This window comes from Dama dama, chromosome 2, assembly GCF_033118175.1.
Source record: "Dama dama isolate Ldn47 chromosome 2, ASM3311817v1, whole genome shotgun sequence".
NCBI lineage: Eukaryota > Metazoa > Chordata > Mammalia > Artiodactyla > Cervidae > Dama > Dama dama.
In genome coordinates, this window is record NC_083682.1 from 9,943,146 (window position 1) to 9,960,951 (window position 17,806).

A 17,806-nucleotide genomic window follows, 5' to 3' on the forward strand; every position below is an offset into this window, starting at 1 on the left:
TGATGAGCTCTTGATATTTACATCTGTCTGCACACCTGAGTAACTGATGCTATACTAGGCGCCTGGGATGCAAGTTATGAGAGAGACATCCCAGACTGTAGGTCGAATAAGCTGAAAACTGGGGATCTCTCTTCTGACAACTTCCCGCCTCCTCCCTGGTGGAAAGAGTGTTCTGGGCACAGAACCAGTGAGAGCGGAGGCTCAGAGCTGCCTTTGAGAAGCGTGAGTGGCAGGGCATGGCCGAAAGATGTTTTGCGTGGGGGAGCCAGCTGGTGAGACACAGGCATCCTTATCTTTGGGGAGACCCGGGTGTCCTTATCTTTGGGAAGTGGGAGCCACTGGAGGTTTTCATACAGGGAAATGACACCAGCTGACTTTTGTTTTCAGCATCATCAAAACAATAGCAATCACAAAATCAGTATTAGGCACTTCCCTTTGTGATAGGCAAGAGCCAAATGCTTTAACGTGAGTTAGCTAGCTCACTTAATCCCACTCTGCAGAGTTCACAAAGGCCAGTCATGCAGCTGGGACAAACCCACATCTATCCAACACCTAAGCCCTGGCTGTGACCGCTTCTCAACCTCCCTGAACCTCAGAGTCTGCATCTGTGATAAATTGCCTTGTAGATAGGGTTGTTTTATTAAATGCGGGACTATATGTGAAGCGCTTGGCACAGTGCCTGGCACATGGTTAAGTGCCCAATAAACATTAGTCATTGCTATTTTTGTTATTGTCGCTGATTATCTGCGTTAGAGAGGGCCCCTGGCATGCTGGCTGTTGGGCAGTACCTTTAAGTTTGAAACCGCATGGGCTGGTGCAAGGGAACTGGGCTAATAAAACCAACCCCGGCCAGAGATGGACTTTTGATAGGGTGCTCGGCCAGCATCTGCCACGCCTTCCCTGGTTGCCTTGGTTACTGACCTGGGCGCCTGGTTCTCTCTCTCTGTTGCTGCTGCCTCTCCAGCTCAGGTCTGGGTGACCCTGTTCCCTCTTGGCATTGTTCCATGACAGCTTCTCTGAGGTCACCTCCTGGACTCGCTGGATTTGTTTTTGCTCCTGCTAAGCAGAGGCAGATGGCAAAATGAAGGATGAACTGGAGGGATCAGAGGCCAGGAGATGTCTCCAGGGGAGACAGATGAAACCTGGAAGGACCCCAGCCATGGAAAGGGAGAGAGGGACAGCGTTAAGACGTGTTCTGAGTTTAGAACTGATAAGATGTGGCAGTCTAACACATGAAGAGAAGAGAGACGAAGTGAAAAGGAAATGATATTTCTAACTTGACCCCATTGTATTCTTGGAGCTTCCCTGGTGGCTCACTAGTAAAGGAAATGTGGGTTCAATTCCTGGATTGGGAAGATCCCCTAGAGATGAAAATGGCAACCCGCTCCAGTATTCTTGCTGGGGAAATCCCAAGGACAGAGGAACCTGGGGGTCCATGGGATCTCCAGGTTCATGGGGTCGCAAAAGAGTGGGATACAATGTAGTGACTGAACAATTCTCTTCTTACTATGTTTCACTCAGTGGATCTCATTCTTTCTCGTGGCTTTAAAGAACCTGTGTAGGCTGTTCATCTCCAAATTCTCAATTCCCTGAGCCCTAGCCTTGCCCTCTTCACTTGGATGTCTCTGAGGCATTTCAGACTCAACATTTCCAAAATGGAGCTCCAAGAATGGTTTCCTCCCTCACTCCGAAACCTGCTTCTCCGTCTAGGAAATGGCACTATTCTCCCGTGTGTTCGAGGAGGAGAATGTGAGTGCCATCCTCCATGCCTCCCTCTTCCTCCTCTCTTGCATCTCACTCATCTGCGAGTCCCATAATGTTCACCTTGGGACCACATCACAAAGGAAATACACCTCTTCTCTCCATCTCTTACTGCCACACTCCTGGCCAAGTCACCACCGCCTCCCACCTGGGAGACTCCTGAGTCCATGCAGGGTTCCCACTTCCACTCTGGCTCCAAATTCCAGCCACGATGACCTTTTAGGAGCAGAAATTTGATTGCTAATCCTCTTGCCTGATGACCTCTTACCACACCTATCATGACAACCACCACCACCCTGTGACTTACAAGTGTCTACCCTTGTAATCTTCATCTGACTTCCTGCCTCCCATCACTCACTTCTCTTTGGCCTCACTGGCTTCCTTGGGGTTCCCATAACATGCCAAATCTTTCCTTCTTTGGGTTCATCTTCCATCCCACTGTCTGGAATGGCCAGCTTCTTCTCATTCTTCAAACTTCAATGTAAATGTTGCCTCTTCGATCACTGCCCAAGACCCAAGGAGACTCCACATCCTTCTCAACATCCTCTTCAGCCACTCATTTCACTCAGAGCATTCACTGATCACAACTTGGCATTTTTATTTACTCATCTTGTTTATTTTTTGTCTCCCCACCTGAGTGTCAGTCTGTGAAGGCAACCCGGCACATAGAAGGTGCCAACAGGTATTTGTTGAATTGATGAACAGGTGACTGATGGGGGGATGCACTTAGGGAACACAGAGGGCCAGGCGAGCACTGATTTTCAAGCGGGTGGTGGAGGGGCTGTCAAGGGAACTTGAGAATGAGGGATAGGAGGGTAGAGTCAGTAAGAGGAGAGGCGTGACACATTGGTAGGGGACCCTTTTGGATGCAGCTAACAGCAAATCTGTCCAGGGATGATGTAGACAAGAGGTATTTGTTTTTCGTTTTCAAAACTGAAGAACAGTTAATTTGCAGTATTGTGTAAGTTTCAGGTATATAGCACAGAGATTCAGAATATATATATTTATTCTTTTTCAGATTCTTTTCCCTTATAGGTTATTACATCATATTATGTAGAGTTCCCTGAATTATGCAGTAGGTCCTTGTTGCTTATCTCTTTTATACACAGTAGTGTGTATATGTTAATCCCAGCTTCCTAATTTATCCCTCCCCCCACCCCCTTTCCCTTTTGGTAGCCATAAGTTTGTTTCTGTGTCTGTGAGTAAGAGGGATTATTTTTCTCATGGTTAAGATGGTCAGTAGCAGATCTCTGGTGAATGTCACCGAGGTCCTCTTGACCTTCCCTCAGCTTCAGGAATCACATTCTCACACGGCTAAGTTCAAAGACAGGAAACAGAGCCGCCTGGGCAGAGCAGGAAACAGCAGTCTTGTCCTCCTGTCTCCCTCTTATTTGTGGGGGTGGGTGGTGGTGAGGGGTTGTCCCCAGAAGACCCCAGCTGATCTCCACCTATGTCCCACTGGTCAGAAAGGACCCATGTTGCTGTTGGACTGGAAGCTGAAATAAAAGAATCTCCTTCCTGTGTTTGAACTGAGTTGGGATTCTGCCAGCTAAGGAGAAGGGAAATGGCTTTGAATAGGCAACGAGCAGTGCTTGCCCCAAGCACCTCTTGCAAGGAAGAATCTTTTCTGTTGGGTTCATTGCCAAAAGGAAGTCAAATGGAATGGGTGTTGAGGAGTGGCTGTGAGCTTCTTGACTTTTTGTTGACTCTTTAGAGGCAGTTCCCATTGAGTAGCCAGGCTGGGTTGAACATGGCAGGGGCCTTAGGAATCCTGGGGGGCAGTTCAGGAGATGAAAGTGGGCTGCCAGGAAGTTTGGAGTTCAAGGTAAGAGGAGAGATAGGACCTCTCTGGGCACAGGAGGCAGACACAGGAGGCCTGAATTTTCATTCGAGGCATACTTGAAGGTGTGTACAAGCAAAGCAGAAGAAGCCAGCAGAAGAGAGAGGGTAAGGATTTTGAAGCAAATTGCAGTTGATTCCTGTACCCTGAAAGAAACCTGGGGGTGAGATCAGCGCACAAGAGGTGCTGGCTATTACTGGAACACAGGGGAGGTTTTTCTGAAAAGACTCAGATGCCTTCTGAGGCTGGAGGCGTGCAGGATAATGAAGATCCCCGGGGAGACGAAGTTTCCTTATTTCCCTTGATATGACCACGGGTTCATTTAGAAATTGAATCCGTAACCTTGATCTTTACATCAACCTTTGTCATAACATTTGTCATAGCATATAATGGACTCTCGAGAGATCGCCTTGGGCTGGCAAGGAGATCATGCCAGTCAATCCTAAAGGAAATCAAACCTGAATATCCATTGGAAGGACTGATGCTGAAGCTCCAATACTTTGGCCACTTCATGTGAAGAGTTGACTCATTGGAAAAGACCCTGATGCTGGGAAAGATTAAAGGCAAAAGGAGAAGGGAGCCGGAGAGGATGAGATGGTTAGATAACATCGCCGACTCAGACGAGATCGGGCGCGTTCAGGGTGGTATGGCCATAGACAACATCGCCGACTCAATGGACTTGGAATTTGAGCAAAGTCCAGGAGATAGTGAAGGACAGAGGAGCCTGGAGTCCACGGAGTTGCAGAGTCAGACCTGACTTAGCAACTGAAAAGCAACAAAATACCAGACTCTAAAGAAACAGATCACACTTGTGTGATTGTACACTGGAGAGTCCAAGAACAAAGCCTATCCTCAGATTTTCTCGTTCAAATGGACGCAGCAGCCCAGGACATGGTCAGAGGCATGGCTACGACATACTACGGTCCCGAGGGCAGAGGTCACTGCACACACAGCGTGGGGCTGTCAGGTCCTGAAGCCAGTTGCCAGCAGGACAGTGAGAGCCCCAGGCTGGACAGAGAGGACATGGGATCCAGGTCCAGGCCCATCATGGACAAGCTGGGCTTCGCTGGCACCTTCCAAGCCTGACATCATGTGCAGGGCTGTGGGTCATGGCGCCCGGCTCCTCCCTCCACTGCCCACAGTTAGAAAACTTGCTGGCTCCACACAGGGGTTAAGGGAATGCCTCCCCGCCCTCTCCCCACCCCTCTCTGGGGAGTTGTGACCCTGCTCAGTAGCCCCTGGAATAGAAGAGCGTTTTTCTTCCCCATTAGCCCTGGTCCGTCACTCCTGGCATCTTTCCCCTTTGTTTGGGGGAAGGGTGGCACAGCGCCCAGCTCGTAGGACTGGAAGCCAAACCTTTCTCCTCTGTTTATGCCGATCGTAGCTATGGCTGCAGCAGAAAGCAAACAGCAGTTTGACTAGAGGCTTGAGCTCAGTATTCCACAACACGGAGGCTCGTGTCTGCTTACGTAGGCGGCATATAACACAACATTATGTTAAAATGAATATTAGTCCCAACAGGAAAAAAAAAAATGGATTTTTAAGGAAAAGTTCTTAGCAGGAGTGTGCGGATGCAGGGTTGGTAAGATTGACACCTCCCCATAAACTCCTTCATGTCCATCCCCAGCCTGTGCTGTCTCTGGGGTGTGGGTTCCGAAGGGGACACGTCTGTCCAGGGGTCACCCTCCTCATCCAGCACCTGGGGTAGGACTTTGAGCTCCATGCACATCTCACAGAGTTGCTGGGAGAGGCTGATGTTGGTGAGAAGTGAGGAGCAGGATGGTGTAATCCCGTCAAAGCTGCCACATTGGATCGGTCCTGCCCCGTTGGCTGGGTTGCCTGGACCCCACTCCATCATCTCTAAGATGGGACTCATGATAATTTCTCCCCCACAGGGTGGCTATGGGGAGAGTCAATGAGATTATTATACCTGGGAAGTGCTTAGAAGGGTGCCCAGAGGGAATCAGTCACTCAATCAACAAACAGGGTGCCTGTAGTTTGTCCCTGTCATGCCCTGTGGGAAGGAAGCTCCAGACGTGCCCTTGAGGAGCCACCAGCATCTCACTGGAGAAGGAAAATGGACACTGTGGGCATTAGTAGAGAACAGCGAGGCCTGGGGGACCGGCCCTTCCCATGGAGTAGATGTTCCGGAGGGCAAGCAGCTGCTGGGTGGGGTGCGCTGTCAGCCAGCCCTGCTGCTGAATCTCCTGGCAGCTGAGGCAGGGAGAGAGGAGAATCTGGTATTCATTGTACGGTTGTTTCTAATTTCCTTCTGCTTTCGAGATCCTCTTCTGCGAGAGAACAATGCCCTGAGAGGCTCAGGCTTCCTCGGCTGGGCACCCGCCCAGCTCTGGGGGAGGTGGCGCCCAGGAGCCAGCTAGACACTTGCAGGCCAATGACATCTGATTCCCATCTTCTGAGAAATCTCTGGGGACGGTGGGGTTTGGTGGCTGGTTCAAATCCCCTCCTGTCATTTGTCATTATATCCCTGGGGCTTGGAGGGAGTCCTCCCAATCTCATTTATGAGTGTTCTCTGAAAACGTTCCCTATGTGCCCAGGAAGGACAGTCCTTCATGTCCCACCAGGAAGGCAGGACCATCAGAGGTTGGGTAAGCAGAGTGGGCTGTCGGACCCACGGGACTCCCTGTAGGCTCTCGAGACGGGAGCCAGGAGGCTGCTCCGTGCCACCAGGAAGAGGGGGGAGAGGGCAGGGTCCTTGGGCACGTCGTCCAGCTCACAGAACAGTGCTGGAGAGAGACCCTCAGTGGAGGACCTGGGGCTGGCATGGCCCCGGCCTCAGAAGTCCAGCTTGGGGCAGAAGGCCCAGGACCATGTCCAAAGAAAATGGGGTGGGGTTTCCTCATTCCTTTCTGTCGTCACACTTGGCCTCTTACTTGTGGATTTGAGTATATTTATCAGCCTTGCTGGGTTACTCTTTCATCACCAGAAAACAGAGAATTCTAAAATAGTGACCCACATGTGGAAAGGGGCAGAGACGGCAGAGAGCTGTTTGACTCCCATCTTCCGGGCTGTTGAGAAAGAGGCTCTGAGGATGGCAGGTGGGAATAAGAGGAGTGAGGGGACAACCCAGGTCCTCCAGGGGCTCCAGCCGGGGTCAGCTGTTCTCAAGATGAGACGAGACCAGAGCAGTCTTGCCCACACGTAAGTCACTCCGGTGCTATCATCAGAATTTCTGTCACATTCACATGCCATCATTTGCTATTTGTTTGATAGCTGTCTTTAAGTAGGTTTATTTTAAAAACCTTACATTTAGGGCTTCCCAGGTGGCACAGTGGTAAAGAATCCGCCTGCCAATGCAGGAGACCCAAGAGATTTGGGGTTTGATCCCTGGGTGGGGAAGATCCCCTGCAGAAGGAAATGGCAACCCATGCCCAAATTCTTGCCTAGAGAATCCCGTGGAGAGAGGAGCCTGGTGGGCTACCGTCCATGGCGTCACAAAAGAGTCGGACACCACTGAACACAGCATACATAACTGGTGGTCCGGTGGTTAAGAATCTGCCTTGCAATGCAAGGGACACTGGTTTGATCCCTGGTCCGGGAAGATCCCACATGCCTTGAACAACTAAGCCGGGGACGCCATGGCTCTGAGCCTGTGCTCCAGAGCTGGTGCTCGGCAACAAGAGAAGTCACGGTAATGAGAAGCCCGCAAGCAGCAGCAAAGACCGAGAGCAGCCATGAAGTAAATAAATTAAGAAAATAAATTTTAAAACGTACATTTAATTACAAAAAAAAAAAAATCTTTATATCGCTGCCATCAATGAAACCTGGAAGTTTTTTAGTAAGCCCTGAAACAAATTCATAACTGCGAAAGTAAAAATGTTCATCGTGTACCACTGAAATCTTGAGCACCACCCAGGGCTTTGTGTAGGTTCTTGGCGTAGGCTTTTTAAAAAAGGTTATTTATTTAAATTTACATTTGATTTACTATTTATTTATTTTGGCCATGACACTCATCTTTTGGGATCTCAGTTCCCCATCCAGGGCTTTAATCTGGGTCCTCAGTAGTGAAAGTGCAGAATCCTAACCCCCAGACCAACAGGGAACTCCTTTTAATTTATTTTTATTTAAAAAAAACTTAAGCTGAAGTATCACTGATTTACAATATTGTTTTAGTTTCTGGGGTACAGCAAACTGTGTGATCAGTTATACATATATATATATATATTCTTTTTCATATTCTTTTCCATTACGGTTTATTATATGATATTGAGTATAGTTCCAGTGCTATATAGTAAGATTTTGTTGTTTAACTATTTTATATATGGTAGTTTGTATTTGCTAATCCCAGACTCCTAACTTATTCCTCCCCCACCCCCTGCCTGCTTTGGTAACCGTAAATTTGTCTTTTTCCTATGCCTGTGAGTCTGTTTCTATTTTGTAAATAAGTTCGTTTCTATCACATTAAAAATTCCACATATAAGTGATATCCTATGATATTTGTCTTTCTCTGAACTTCACTTCGTATGATAATAATCTCTAGGTCCATCCATGTTGCACAAATGGCATTATCGCATTCTTTTTTATGGCCAAGCAGTATTCCATTGTATATCTATTTCTTGGGGTAGGTGTTTACACACCAGAGTGCCTCCACACTTGTCTGAGGGGGTGAGGTTGACATGGATTACAGTAAGAGGGAGGTGATGTGTGTTACCCTGTGACCCCATAAAGATACTCCAGGAGAGCACCCCAATGCTTGACCAAGGTTTCCCTGGGATCTGTATCAGCATCTCCAGCATGGGAGAATGACAGTGTCTCCTCCTTCAGAGGCTGGGGGAGGAGGGACTGATTTCGTGTTTTCACAGACATTTACAACAGTGTCCAGGGTGTTAACAGGTGTCAACACCTACCGTGTGACTTGGGAGATTCTGACCGAGGGCTCTCCCAAGCTATCTGCCTGCCTGGAGACAGGCCAGGACTGACACCATCTCAGGGCACCCTCCTGCTCTCGTGGATCTCTTGCTTTGTAACTTCTCCACTGGGACAGGTGTGGCCAGGTGGCCTGACCTTCAGTTCCCTCATAATTATAGGATTAAGCTAAGATTAGTCATATATATATATATGACATCGCATTAGTCATCATGAAACACCCTCACTGAAATTGTGGTCATCTATGTCCACTGGAAGCTCTGGCATGGGCTTCCAGGGACCGGCACTCCTGATCCCATGCTGGGGGGTTGTTGATTCTGGGTCTGCACCTCCATCTGACCAGTACTGGGCTGTTTCTGGAATGGGGCTCGCGGCTAGGAGAGAGAAAGGAGCTGTGGGAAGCAATCTCAGGTTCCCTGGTGGGACTGGAAATTCTGCTTCAGGCCCTGGAATTTTGATTTCCTCTGTGGCCTGGCCCTTGCCTTCCCCTCCCCCAACCCACCCCTTATTCCCTTATTCGTCTCTGATGCATCCTCCCCCTCCCCCACTCAGATCCGTTTCCTCATCTGTAAAAGCGGGGGTTGCACTAGATCATATCTGAGGCCCCTGTGAGCTTGAAAATGCTATGATTCACCTCCCAGCCACCCTCTCACTTTTCCCTTGGGTTTCTTGATTGACAGGGAGAAAGGTAGCAAAAAGAGAAACTGGGAGAGCCGTGCATCCTCCAGTGTAGAGACCACCCACCCACCCACCACCACAGGAGTATCTGGTCCAAAGTGAAAACAGGACTGAGGCTGAGAAATGCTGCTTTTAGGGATGGAGAGACAGAAGGGAAGAAATGATTTAAAAGACAAATGTATAATAAATGCCCCCAGTTGATAAATGGCTAGACAAATGATAATGACGGAAATTTCAGGGAGCAAAGGAAATGCATGGGGAAACGGTTTTTAAATGGGAAGAGAAGGATGCGTTTGCAAGGTGATCACTGTCGGGGATGTGAGTGTGAGTTCCTGGGCCCACGCTGAGGGGGACTGCCATCTCCTCCTCTGTGATTCACTCTAAAAGATGCTGCTCCTCTCTTAGGGGCTTCTCCAATGGAATCTCAGCAGCACAGCCAGTCAGCAAGGGTGCCTGTTAATGCTGCCAAGGAGCAGGCTGGATGGTTCCAAGACCTAGGCAGTCATTACCGCCTGAGGGTTATCATGTGAGCCCGTCATGCTTCGTTATTTTTTCCTGTGAGAACTTTGCTCCTCATCGAATTAACAATCAATCTCCAACTTGACAGGAAGATACCACGAGATTATTAAATGAAATTAATATAGAGTGTCTTCATGACGGTGGAGGTGGGCAAACATTTCTAAAAGAGGACACCAGAAAGCACAACTTAACCACAGGAAAAAAATAGATAAACTGGATTTTATCAAAATTAAATGCCTCTCTTCATCAAAAGCACTGTTAGAAACATGAAAAGAGGAAAACTCTAATTAGAAAAGATATGTGCACCCCAATGTTCATAGCAGTCTTATTCATAATTGCCAAGGCATGGAAGCAACCTAAGTGTCTACTGACAGATGAATGGCTAAAGAAGATGTGGTATATACACACAGTGGAATATTACTCAGCCATAAAAGAGAATGAAATAATGCCATTTGCAGCTTCATGGATGACCTAGAGATTATCAAACTAAGTGAAGTAAGTCAGACAAAGAAATGTAAATATATGTTGTCACTTATATGTGGAATCTAAAAAAATGATACAAGTGGACTTATTTACCAAATGGAAATAGACTCACAGACACGGAAAACAAACTTGTAGTTATCAAAGGGGAAAGGGAAGGAGGGACAAATGAGAAGCTTGGGATTGACAGATATACATCGCTATGTATCAAATGGATAATCAACAAAGATCTACTGCATAGCACAGGGAACTATACTCAATATTTCATGATAACTTATAATGGAAAAGTATATGGAAAAAAATCTGAATCACTTTGCTGTACACCTGAAACTAACATAACACAGTAAATCAACTTCAAGTAAAACATTTTTAAAAGGCAACTTTAAAGACATGAAACGGTAAGTCTCAGTTTTGGAAGAAGATAGCTGCAATACATATATCTGTACATATATCATTTTCGGAGTAAATGAAGAACCACTATCAATCAATAAGAAAAAGGCAAACAACCCCAATAAAAACTGAGCAAAAACCTTACAGACACTCACAGAAGAGCATGTATGGATGGCCAAATAAACCATGAAAAGGGGCTCAATGTCATTACTCATCAGGAAAATGCAAATTAAAACCGCAAAGAGATACCGCTACACAGCCACCAGAAATACTAAAATAAGAGTGAACGCCAGGTGCCATTAAAGACACGGAACCGCTGAAACTACCACGCATTGCTGTGGCGGGTACAGAAATAGCATGGCCTCTTCGGAAAACTGGCAGATTCTAGTGGACTTAAAGCTATGCCTGCCCTCGAATCCAGTAATTCCACTCACAGGTATATATATCCAGTGTTGGGCTGACCAAAAATTACGTACGGAGTGTTCTAAGGAGCTACTGCCCAATCCCATCAATAGAAGACTGGAGACACTGATGGTGGTGCAGTCTTACGATGGAGTACCACACACGCAGCCATGACAGATTGCTCATTGTCTGAATCCATTCATCCGAAGTTCAGTTCTTCAGTTCGGTCGCTCAGTCGTGTCCAACTCTTTGTGACTCCATGGACTGTAGCACACCAGGCCTCCCTGTCCATCACCAACTCCCAGAGCTTGCGCAAACTCATGTCCATTGAGTCAGTGATGCCGTCCAACCATCTCACCCTCTGTCGTCCCCATCTCCTCTCGCCTTCAATCTTTCCAGGCATCAGGGTCTTTTCCAATGAGTCAGTTCTTTGCATCAAGTGGCCAAAGTAAAGTCTTTTTTAAGTGGAGTTTCAGCTTTAGCATCAGTCCTTCCAATGAATATTCAAGACTGATTTCCTTTAGGACTGACTGGTTGGATCTCCTTGCAGTCCAGGGGACTCTCAAGAGTCTTCTCCAACACCACAGTTCAAAAGCATCAATTCTTTGGCGCTCAACTTTCTTTATAGTCCAACTCCCACATCCATACATGACTATTGGAAAAACCATAGCTTTGGCTTGACATCTGAAGTTCAGGGAGAAGCAAAGAGAAACTGTGATGGGTCTGATGATGGCTGTGTTTGGTGGGTGTATGGAATGAGAAGGTGCAGGAGGGAACTTTGGAGGGAGGCAGAAATCGGCAGACTGGGGTGGTGGGTATATATGTGCATATAAATGTAGATGATTATCAAGCATATAAAAGTAGATGATTATCAAGTAGATGAATGCATTTTATGTACTTTTTACATGTGATGCTTCACTTTAAAAAAAATGAAAAGGAATGCAGATTCTCATGTTCAAGGGAAGTAATAACAGCAATAATAATGTATTAAATACCTTATATGTGTCAGGAGCTTCGTATAGATTACTTCACTTCATCCACCCAAAGTCCCCTTTGGTTAGGTAACTATGCTCATTTTACAGATGAGGAAACTGAGGCTTAGAGAGGTTCACTAGCTTGTCTGAGACTCCCAGCTGGTAGGTGCAGGGGTCAGGACTTGAACTCCACAATCAGAACTCTTGCTGCTGCCCAGGGATGAAACCCATACCCCCTGCATTGGAATCACGGAATCTTAACTGCTGGACCGCCAGGGAAGTCCTTAGATACCATATCTTACAGAGAATTCCGGGGCTTTCCAGGTGGCGCTAGTGGGAAAGAACCCATCTGCCAATGCAAGAGACGCGGGTTCCATCCCTGGTTCAAGCAGATCCCCCGGAGAAGGGAATGGCAACCCACTCCAGTATTCTTGCCTGGAGAATCCCATGGACAGAGGACCTGGGAGGGCTCCAGTCCATAGGGTCGCACAGAGCTGGACACGGCTGAAGTGACTTAGGACAGCACAGCACAAGAGAATTCATCATGTATCCTGACATTCCAGGAACTCAGATCCCTGTTTCTTCTTTTAAAAATCCCTTTTATGCATCCTTTCCATGAATTTGTTCCAATCGGAAGAAGAAAGAACTCATGGTTTCCTACCCTGCCAGTTCACCCTAACTGTTGTGTTGTAAATTCTCTGAGAATGAAGTACTGATTATTGGCCCATAGCAATCCATGTTGTGAGCCAAGCTTGGACTCTAGCTGTGCTCCCCTTAAACTGTGAGGCTCTCGGGAAATTTCTCAAAGCCCTTGTTTCCTTGTCTGTACACAAGGAACTGCAGCACTTACCTTGTACTCTCATTGAGAGGGTAAAATGAGGTCGTCCGTAAGACGTGCTCAGCTCACCGTCAGCCCCGTAGCAAGCGCTCAGAAGAGGGTGGTGTAGAAATGTCAGAGTTTTCCCTTTACTGATTCCCTTTTAATAATTCCTTCCAACACTATGATTATTTTTAATTTTTTGGCCGCAATGCACAGCACATGGGATCTTAGTTCTCCCAGCCTGGGATTGAATCTGCACCCCCTACATTAGAAGTATGGAATCTTAACCACTGGATTGCCAGAAGGTTGAAGTCCCTCAACCTTCTTAAAAAGACTTTACTCCTCTAAACCGTTCAACACGTGTTTGGCGGTGGTGGGGGGGTGGAATTTATGCAAATGATTTCTTCACAAAGTGGAGATCCTGAGAGAAGGGGGCAGAATCATAGTGCTTCAGTGAGGTTGTTTCCAACCAGATTGATCAGCGAGATGGTATTATTTGTATGGACCTTCAAAAATGAGTAGGATTTACTCCCAGAGAGAGAACCAAGGTCATTCTAAGTCAGGGGAGGGGGGAGGAGGGGGTACGTAGAGGAGTTAGGCTTGGGGAACAGTGAGCCCACCGTTTTGGTGAGTGCCTAAGATTTATGTTGAGACGGTGGAAGATGAAGTTGGAAAGGAAGACTGGTCCACCAAGAAGGCTGGACATTTTCTAGAGGAACTGATGTCGTGGAACATTCTTGAACAGGGGAGGTGTAGGGGGAAGGTGGGATGTGCAGACCCATGTGGGAGGTGAAATCAGCTCAGCCAGGGGGCCAGAGAGGAGAGAAATGTGCTGGTCCAGGTAGGGATGAGTCGGGTAAAGCTTGGGTGGAGGGGGTGAGATGGAAGGAGGTTGCAGGTAGATGGCAAAGGGGGAGTGAGGACTCAAGTCTGGGAGCTCCTCTCTGGCTGGCATGTAGGAAGCAGGAAGAAGGTTGGTTTGGAGAGGATGATGAGAGCTTCCTTAATGGCTAAGACCAGAGGTCGCGCATCTCACCCCGCCCCGGTTCCTCACCACCTTCGGCCTGCTGTTGGCACGTTCTCAAGAACACACTGTCCTCTCTGGCCTCAGACTTGCTCGGGGCACCCGAAGGACAGACCCTGCTTTTCTACGGGCTTCCTTTCTACCCCTGCCACATGGGAACCTGCAGAGGGAGGCGTGTCAAGACCAAAGCAGATTCCACTGCGGAATCGCTTCCAAACTGACCCCTCCCAAAGGCAAGCATTTGTTAGGATGCTCTTCCAAGGGGTGGGGGGAATTTTTTTTTTTTTTTCAGCCTGTGCATGATTAACTAGAAAGCCCTCCTGATTTCATGAGAGATGCAAACTGTGTTTTGAATAAAAATCCCTTTGTTATTGTTGTTTCACAGGGCTGTAGCCGAGGCCAGGAAGAAATCCGCCCCCTCCGAAGGTTGTTTTTGTGACGGTTCTTTGGAGCATTGTTCTAAAAATGGGAAATTACATATCGCTGTGCCAAAGGAAACAAACACCTGCAGTTAAAGGAATACCTTCCACGAGGTGGCTTTGAGCGCCCCAGCCAGTTCTAGATGAGGACTGCGGAGTGCCAGTTCTTTCTGGTGCATTTCGTCACTTCCCAGGGGGGAGGGTTTGTAACCAGAGTGGGCTTTGGTGACGGGGCTTAGGTGATGGTTCCTCACTTATTTACTCAATAAACATCTATCGAGCATCTACGCTGAGTCAACCTTTTCACTACTCCCTTCCCTGGCGTTATTAAAATTACCGGGCATGTTGACTACAGGCAGCAGCAACTGACACTATTTTTCAGATTCAGTATCTGACTTCTGCCCCCAAGTGATGAAGACACAGAACATCAACTCCTTCTCTCCCTCTCCTTTCTTTCTCCACCTTTCTTCCCTTCCCCTCTCCCCACTCTCTCTTTTTTCTTTTTTGTTGTTTGTTCAGTCACTCTGTCGTGTCCGACTCTTTGTGACCCCACGGACTGCAGCTCGCCAGACTTCCCTGTTCTTCCCCATCTCCCGGAGTTTCTTTATTAGTCTACACACACACACAAAATCAGTATTTTCAACATGTCATTCAATACATTTCTTTAGGCAAAGAATTTTCCAAGTTTCAGGTCACTGGGGTACAGTCTGAAATTCTTGTCTATGGTGTAGATATCAAAAGATAATTTTTTTTTTTGGTTATTGGGTTAATATTTAACATCTTCAACTTCAATGCAATTGCAGAATAATCAGGTCTTGAAATTTATTGATCGTGAAGTGAATACATTTCAGATGGGTTTGTGGGTTCAAAGAATCAAATTTCATTGGCTAATCTCATCTTTATGAGAAGCAAGAAAGAAGGAAAGAGTGAGTTCCTGATTTTTGGGAATATGTTGATGACTTTGGTTAGAACTTCCTGCCCACAAAGTGCTTGCCTTCCTCCAACAGGTTGGCCAGTGGGTGATGGCCAATCTTTGGGAGTCAGGGTTACCTCCCTGGCACCATTTGGTCATCAATGTGGTCCCACCTGGAAGAAGAGAGGGGGAATAAAAAGGCTCTCCATTCCTGTAATGTACTTAATCTACAGTCTTAGTTTCCACACTGGTCTTAACTTATCCACTAGAGGAAGAGTCTAGGAGCAGAATTTTGTTTTGCTTTTTTTTTTACAAAGATGTATTTTTTTTTTAAGTTTTATTTATTTATTGTATTGTTTTTTGACTGCATTGGGTCTTAGTTTTGGTGTATGGGCTCCAGAGCTCGTGGGCTCTGTAGTTAAGGCACGTGAGCTTAGCTGTCCTTCGGCATGTGGGATCTTAGTTCTTCGATCGGGGTTCGAACCTGAATCCCCTGCATTGGAAGGTGGATTCTTCACCACTGGACCACCAGGGAAATCCCAGGAGCTGAGCCTTGAAGGAATCTTAAGGTTGCCAGATTTAACAGATAACAATATTAGGTTAGTTGAAAAATTTGTTTGGGTTTCCCATAAAATCAATGAAAGATGCCTGGTTAAATTTGAATTTTAGATAAAATAATGAGTTAAAAAAAATATATATATATATATAGCCATGTCCCAGACGTTGCATAGGGCATGGAGGATGGAGCTTGGGTCTTCGGGTGACTTTTTGGAACGGGGAGACTGGAGTCTGGGGACGTGGGGGTAGCATGGGTTTGTTGCCTGTTTCAATATTAATGTGGGTGCTGTGTGGTAATGCGGGAAGGGTCACTCGAGGAAGGAAGTCTGCCTGCCGGGAAGGTGGTCTGTCCTGGGCTGGCAGCATTAGGACACGGGCCCTTGGCTCTCCCTTCTGCCCCATCTCCCTGGGTTAGGGGACTGATGAGAAGTGGGTTCTGGCTGTCCTTAGACAGCCCTGCCCAGGTATACCTCGTGGCCCTGTAGCCTCAGGACCTGCCTGAGGACACAGTATAAGAGTTTCATCTCGCAGGGGCGGCTGTACACTAACCGAGCGTCCAGACGGAGAGCACACTGGTGGAGGGACTTCCCTGGCGGTCCAGTGGTTAAGAATCTGCCTTCCAATACAGGGGACACGAGTTCAATTCCTGGTCGGGCAACTAAGATCCCACGTGCTGCGGGGCAACTAGATAGCCCATGCAGCCTATGGGCGTACCACTCTGAACATATGCGATTTTGTCTGGAGATCCCATGCACCACAATTAGAACAGCCTGTGGGCAGTCAAAAAAAAAAGGCATGTTAGCAGGTTCATCAATCAGAGGCTAGTGAACCGAAAGGCATGTCCTCTCCTGCAGACGAGCGTCAGGAAGGTCCGGAGGCGAGCGCAGTTAGAACCGCTAAGCATTCTTCCACCGCTCTTTCTCTCCACTCAGGACCCCTGTGCCTCCCTCTGGATGCAATCCATTTCCTTCTCTTTGGCCCAGGACACCGGGTTGGGTTTCCATGTCCTACACGACACCCACATTCTAGTCCCACACCCCAGATGACTCTCTCATCACCCTGGTGGAGTGTAGGGTGTGGCTGCATTCTTTTCTCCTAGTTAAAGACGGTCTCTGGATTCATTCTCCAGAGATGGCTCACTGCATCTACTGTCTGTGAATGGAGCAGCCTAACCTGGAGGGCAGCTTATTTCCAAGCCTTGTCCACGGCTGTACCCCCTGTTTAGGTGCGGGAAGCAGCAGGATTTGAGTCCAGAGCTCAGGCAGGGCCAGGCTCCCAGGAGGGTCTCCCAGGCTAGCGAGGAGTCTGGACTTTATCCTGTAGGGGACTGTGAGCAGGGAAGGGTTTTCATCAAAAGCACTGAAGATGACTCTTTGATTTTTGGCAACCATGGGAAGTATATTGTGGAAAGGGACGAGATTGAAATCTTAGAGGCCACTTAGGAGGTAGGATAACGGCCTCTCAAAATGGGCATGATCTCATCCCCAGAAGCTGTGAATACATTAGGTTACATGACAAAGGGAAAGGAGGGTGGCAAATGGAATTAAGGTTGCTAATCAGCTGAGATGAAGCGATCACACTGGATTACCCGGCCAGCCCAGAGCAGTCACAAAGGTCCATCCACATGGAAGAGGGAGGCAGAGGAGGAGGCCAGAGGGAGAAGAGGAGGCCAGAGGGAGAGTGGAGGCTGCCCCGCTGACTTTGAAGATGGGAGCAGGGGTCGCGAGCCAAAGAATGAAGGTGGCCTCTAGAAACTGAAAAAGGAAGGAAACACACTCTCCCCTGGGAGTCTCCGGAAGGAGTACAGCCTGCCAACACTTTGGTTTTTCGTCTAGTGAAATCATTTTGAATTTCTGACCTCCAGATCTGTAAGATAATACATTTGAGGATTTAAAAAAAAGCAAAACCATTAAGTTTGTGGTAGTTTATTACAGCGGCCATAGGAAACTAGTTCAGAGGTTATTTGCAATATCCCAGGCCACAGACAGCGAAGGCCTGGCACTGGGATCGGAGTAGAGAGAAGGGGGCACATTCAAGGTAAACTGAGAAAGCGGTGGACTCAGAGACCTATGGATGCATAAGGTCAGAGGTCAGGAGATCCTTCTTCTGGGCCCAGTGCCCTGAGGTCGGTCCTCATCTCC

At 47.6% G+C, this 17,806-nt stretch overlaps 1 protein-coding gene across 1 annotated transcript in view; it reads left to right on the plus strand.

The window, feature by feature from the left end:
• The window catches only part of AHNAK (AHNAK nucleoprotein), a 95,284-nt gene extending 80,803 nt beyond the window's left edge, over positions 1-14,481 (plus strand). The window contains exon 6 of the mRNA XM_061165909.1: positions 14,161-14,481. Coding sequence (XP_061021892.1) covers positions 14,161-14,168 — 8 coding nt within the window. The 3' untranslated portion in view covers positions 14,169-14,481. The remainder of the gene's footprint in view (positions 1-14,160) is intronic.
• Positions 14,482-17,806: the final 3,325 nt, after the last annotated feature.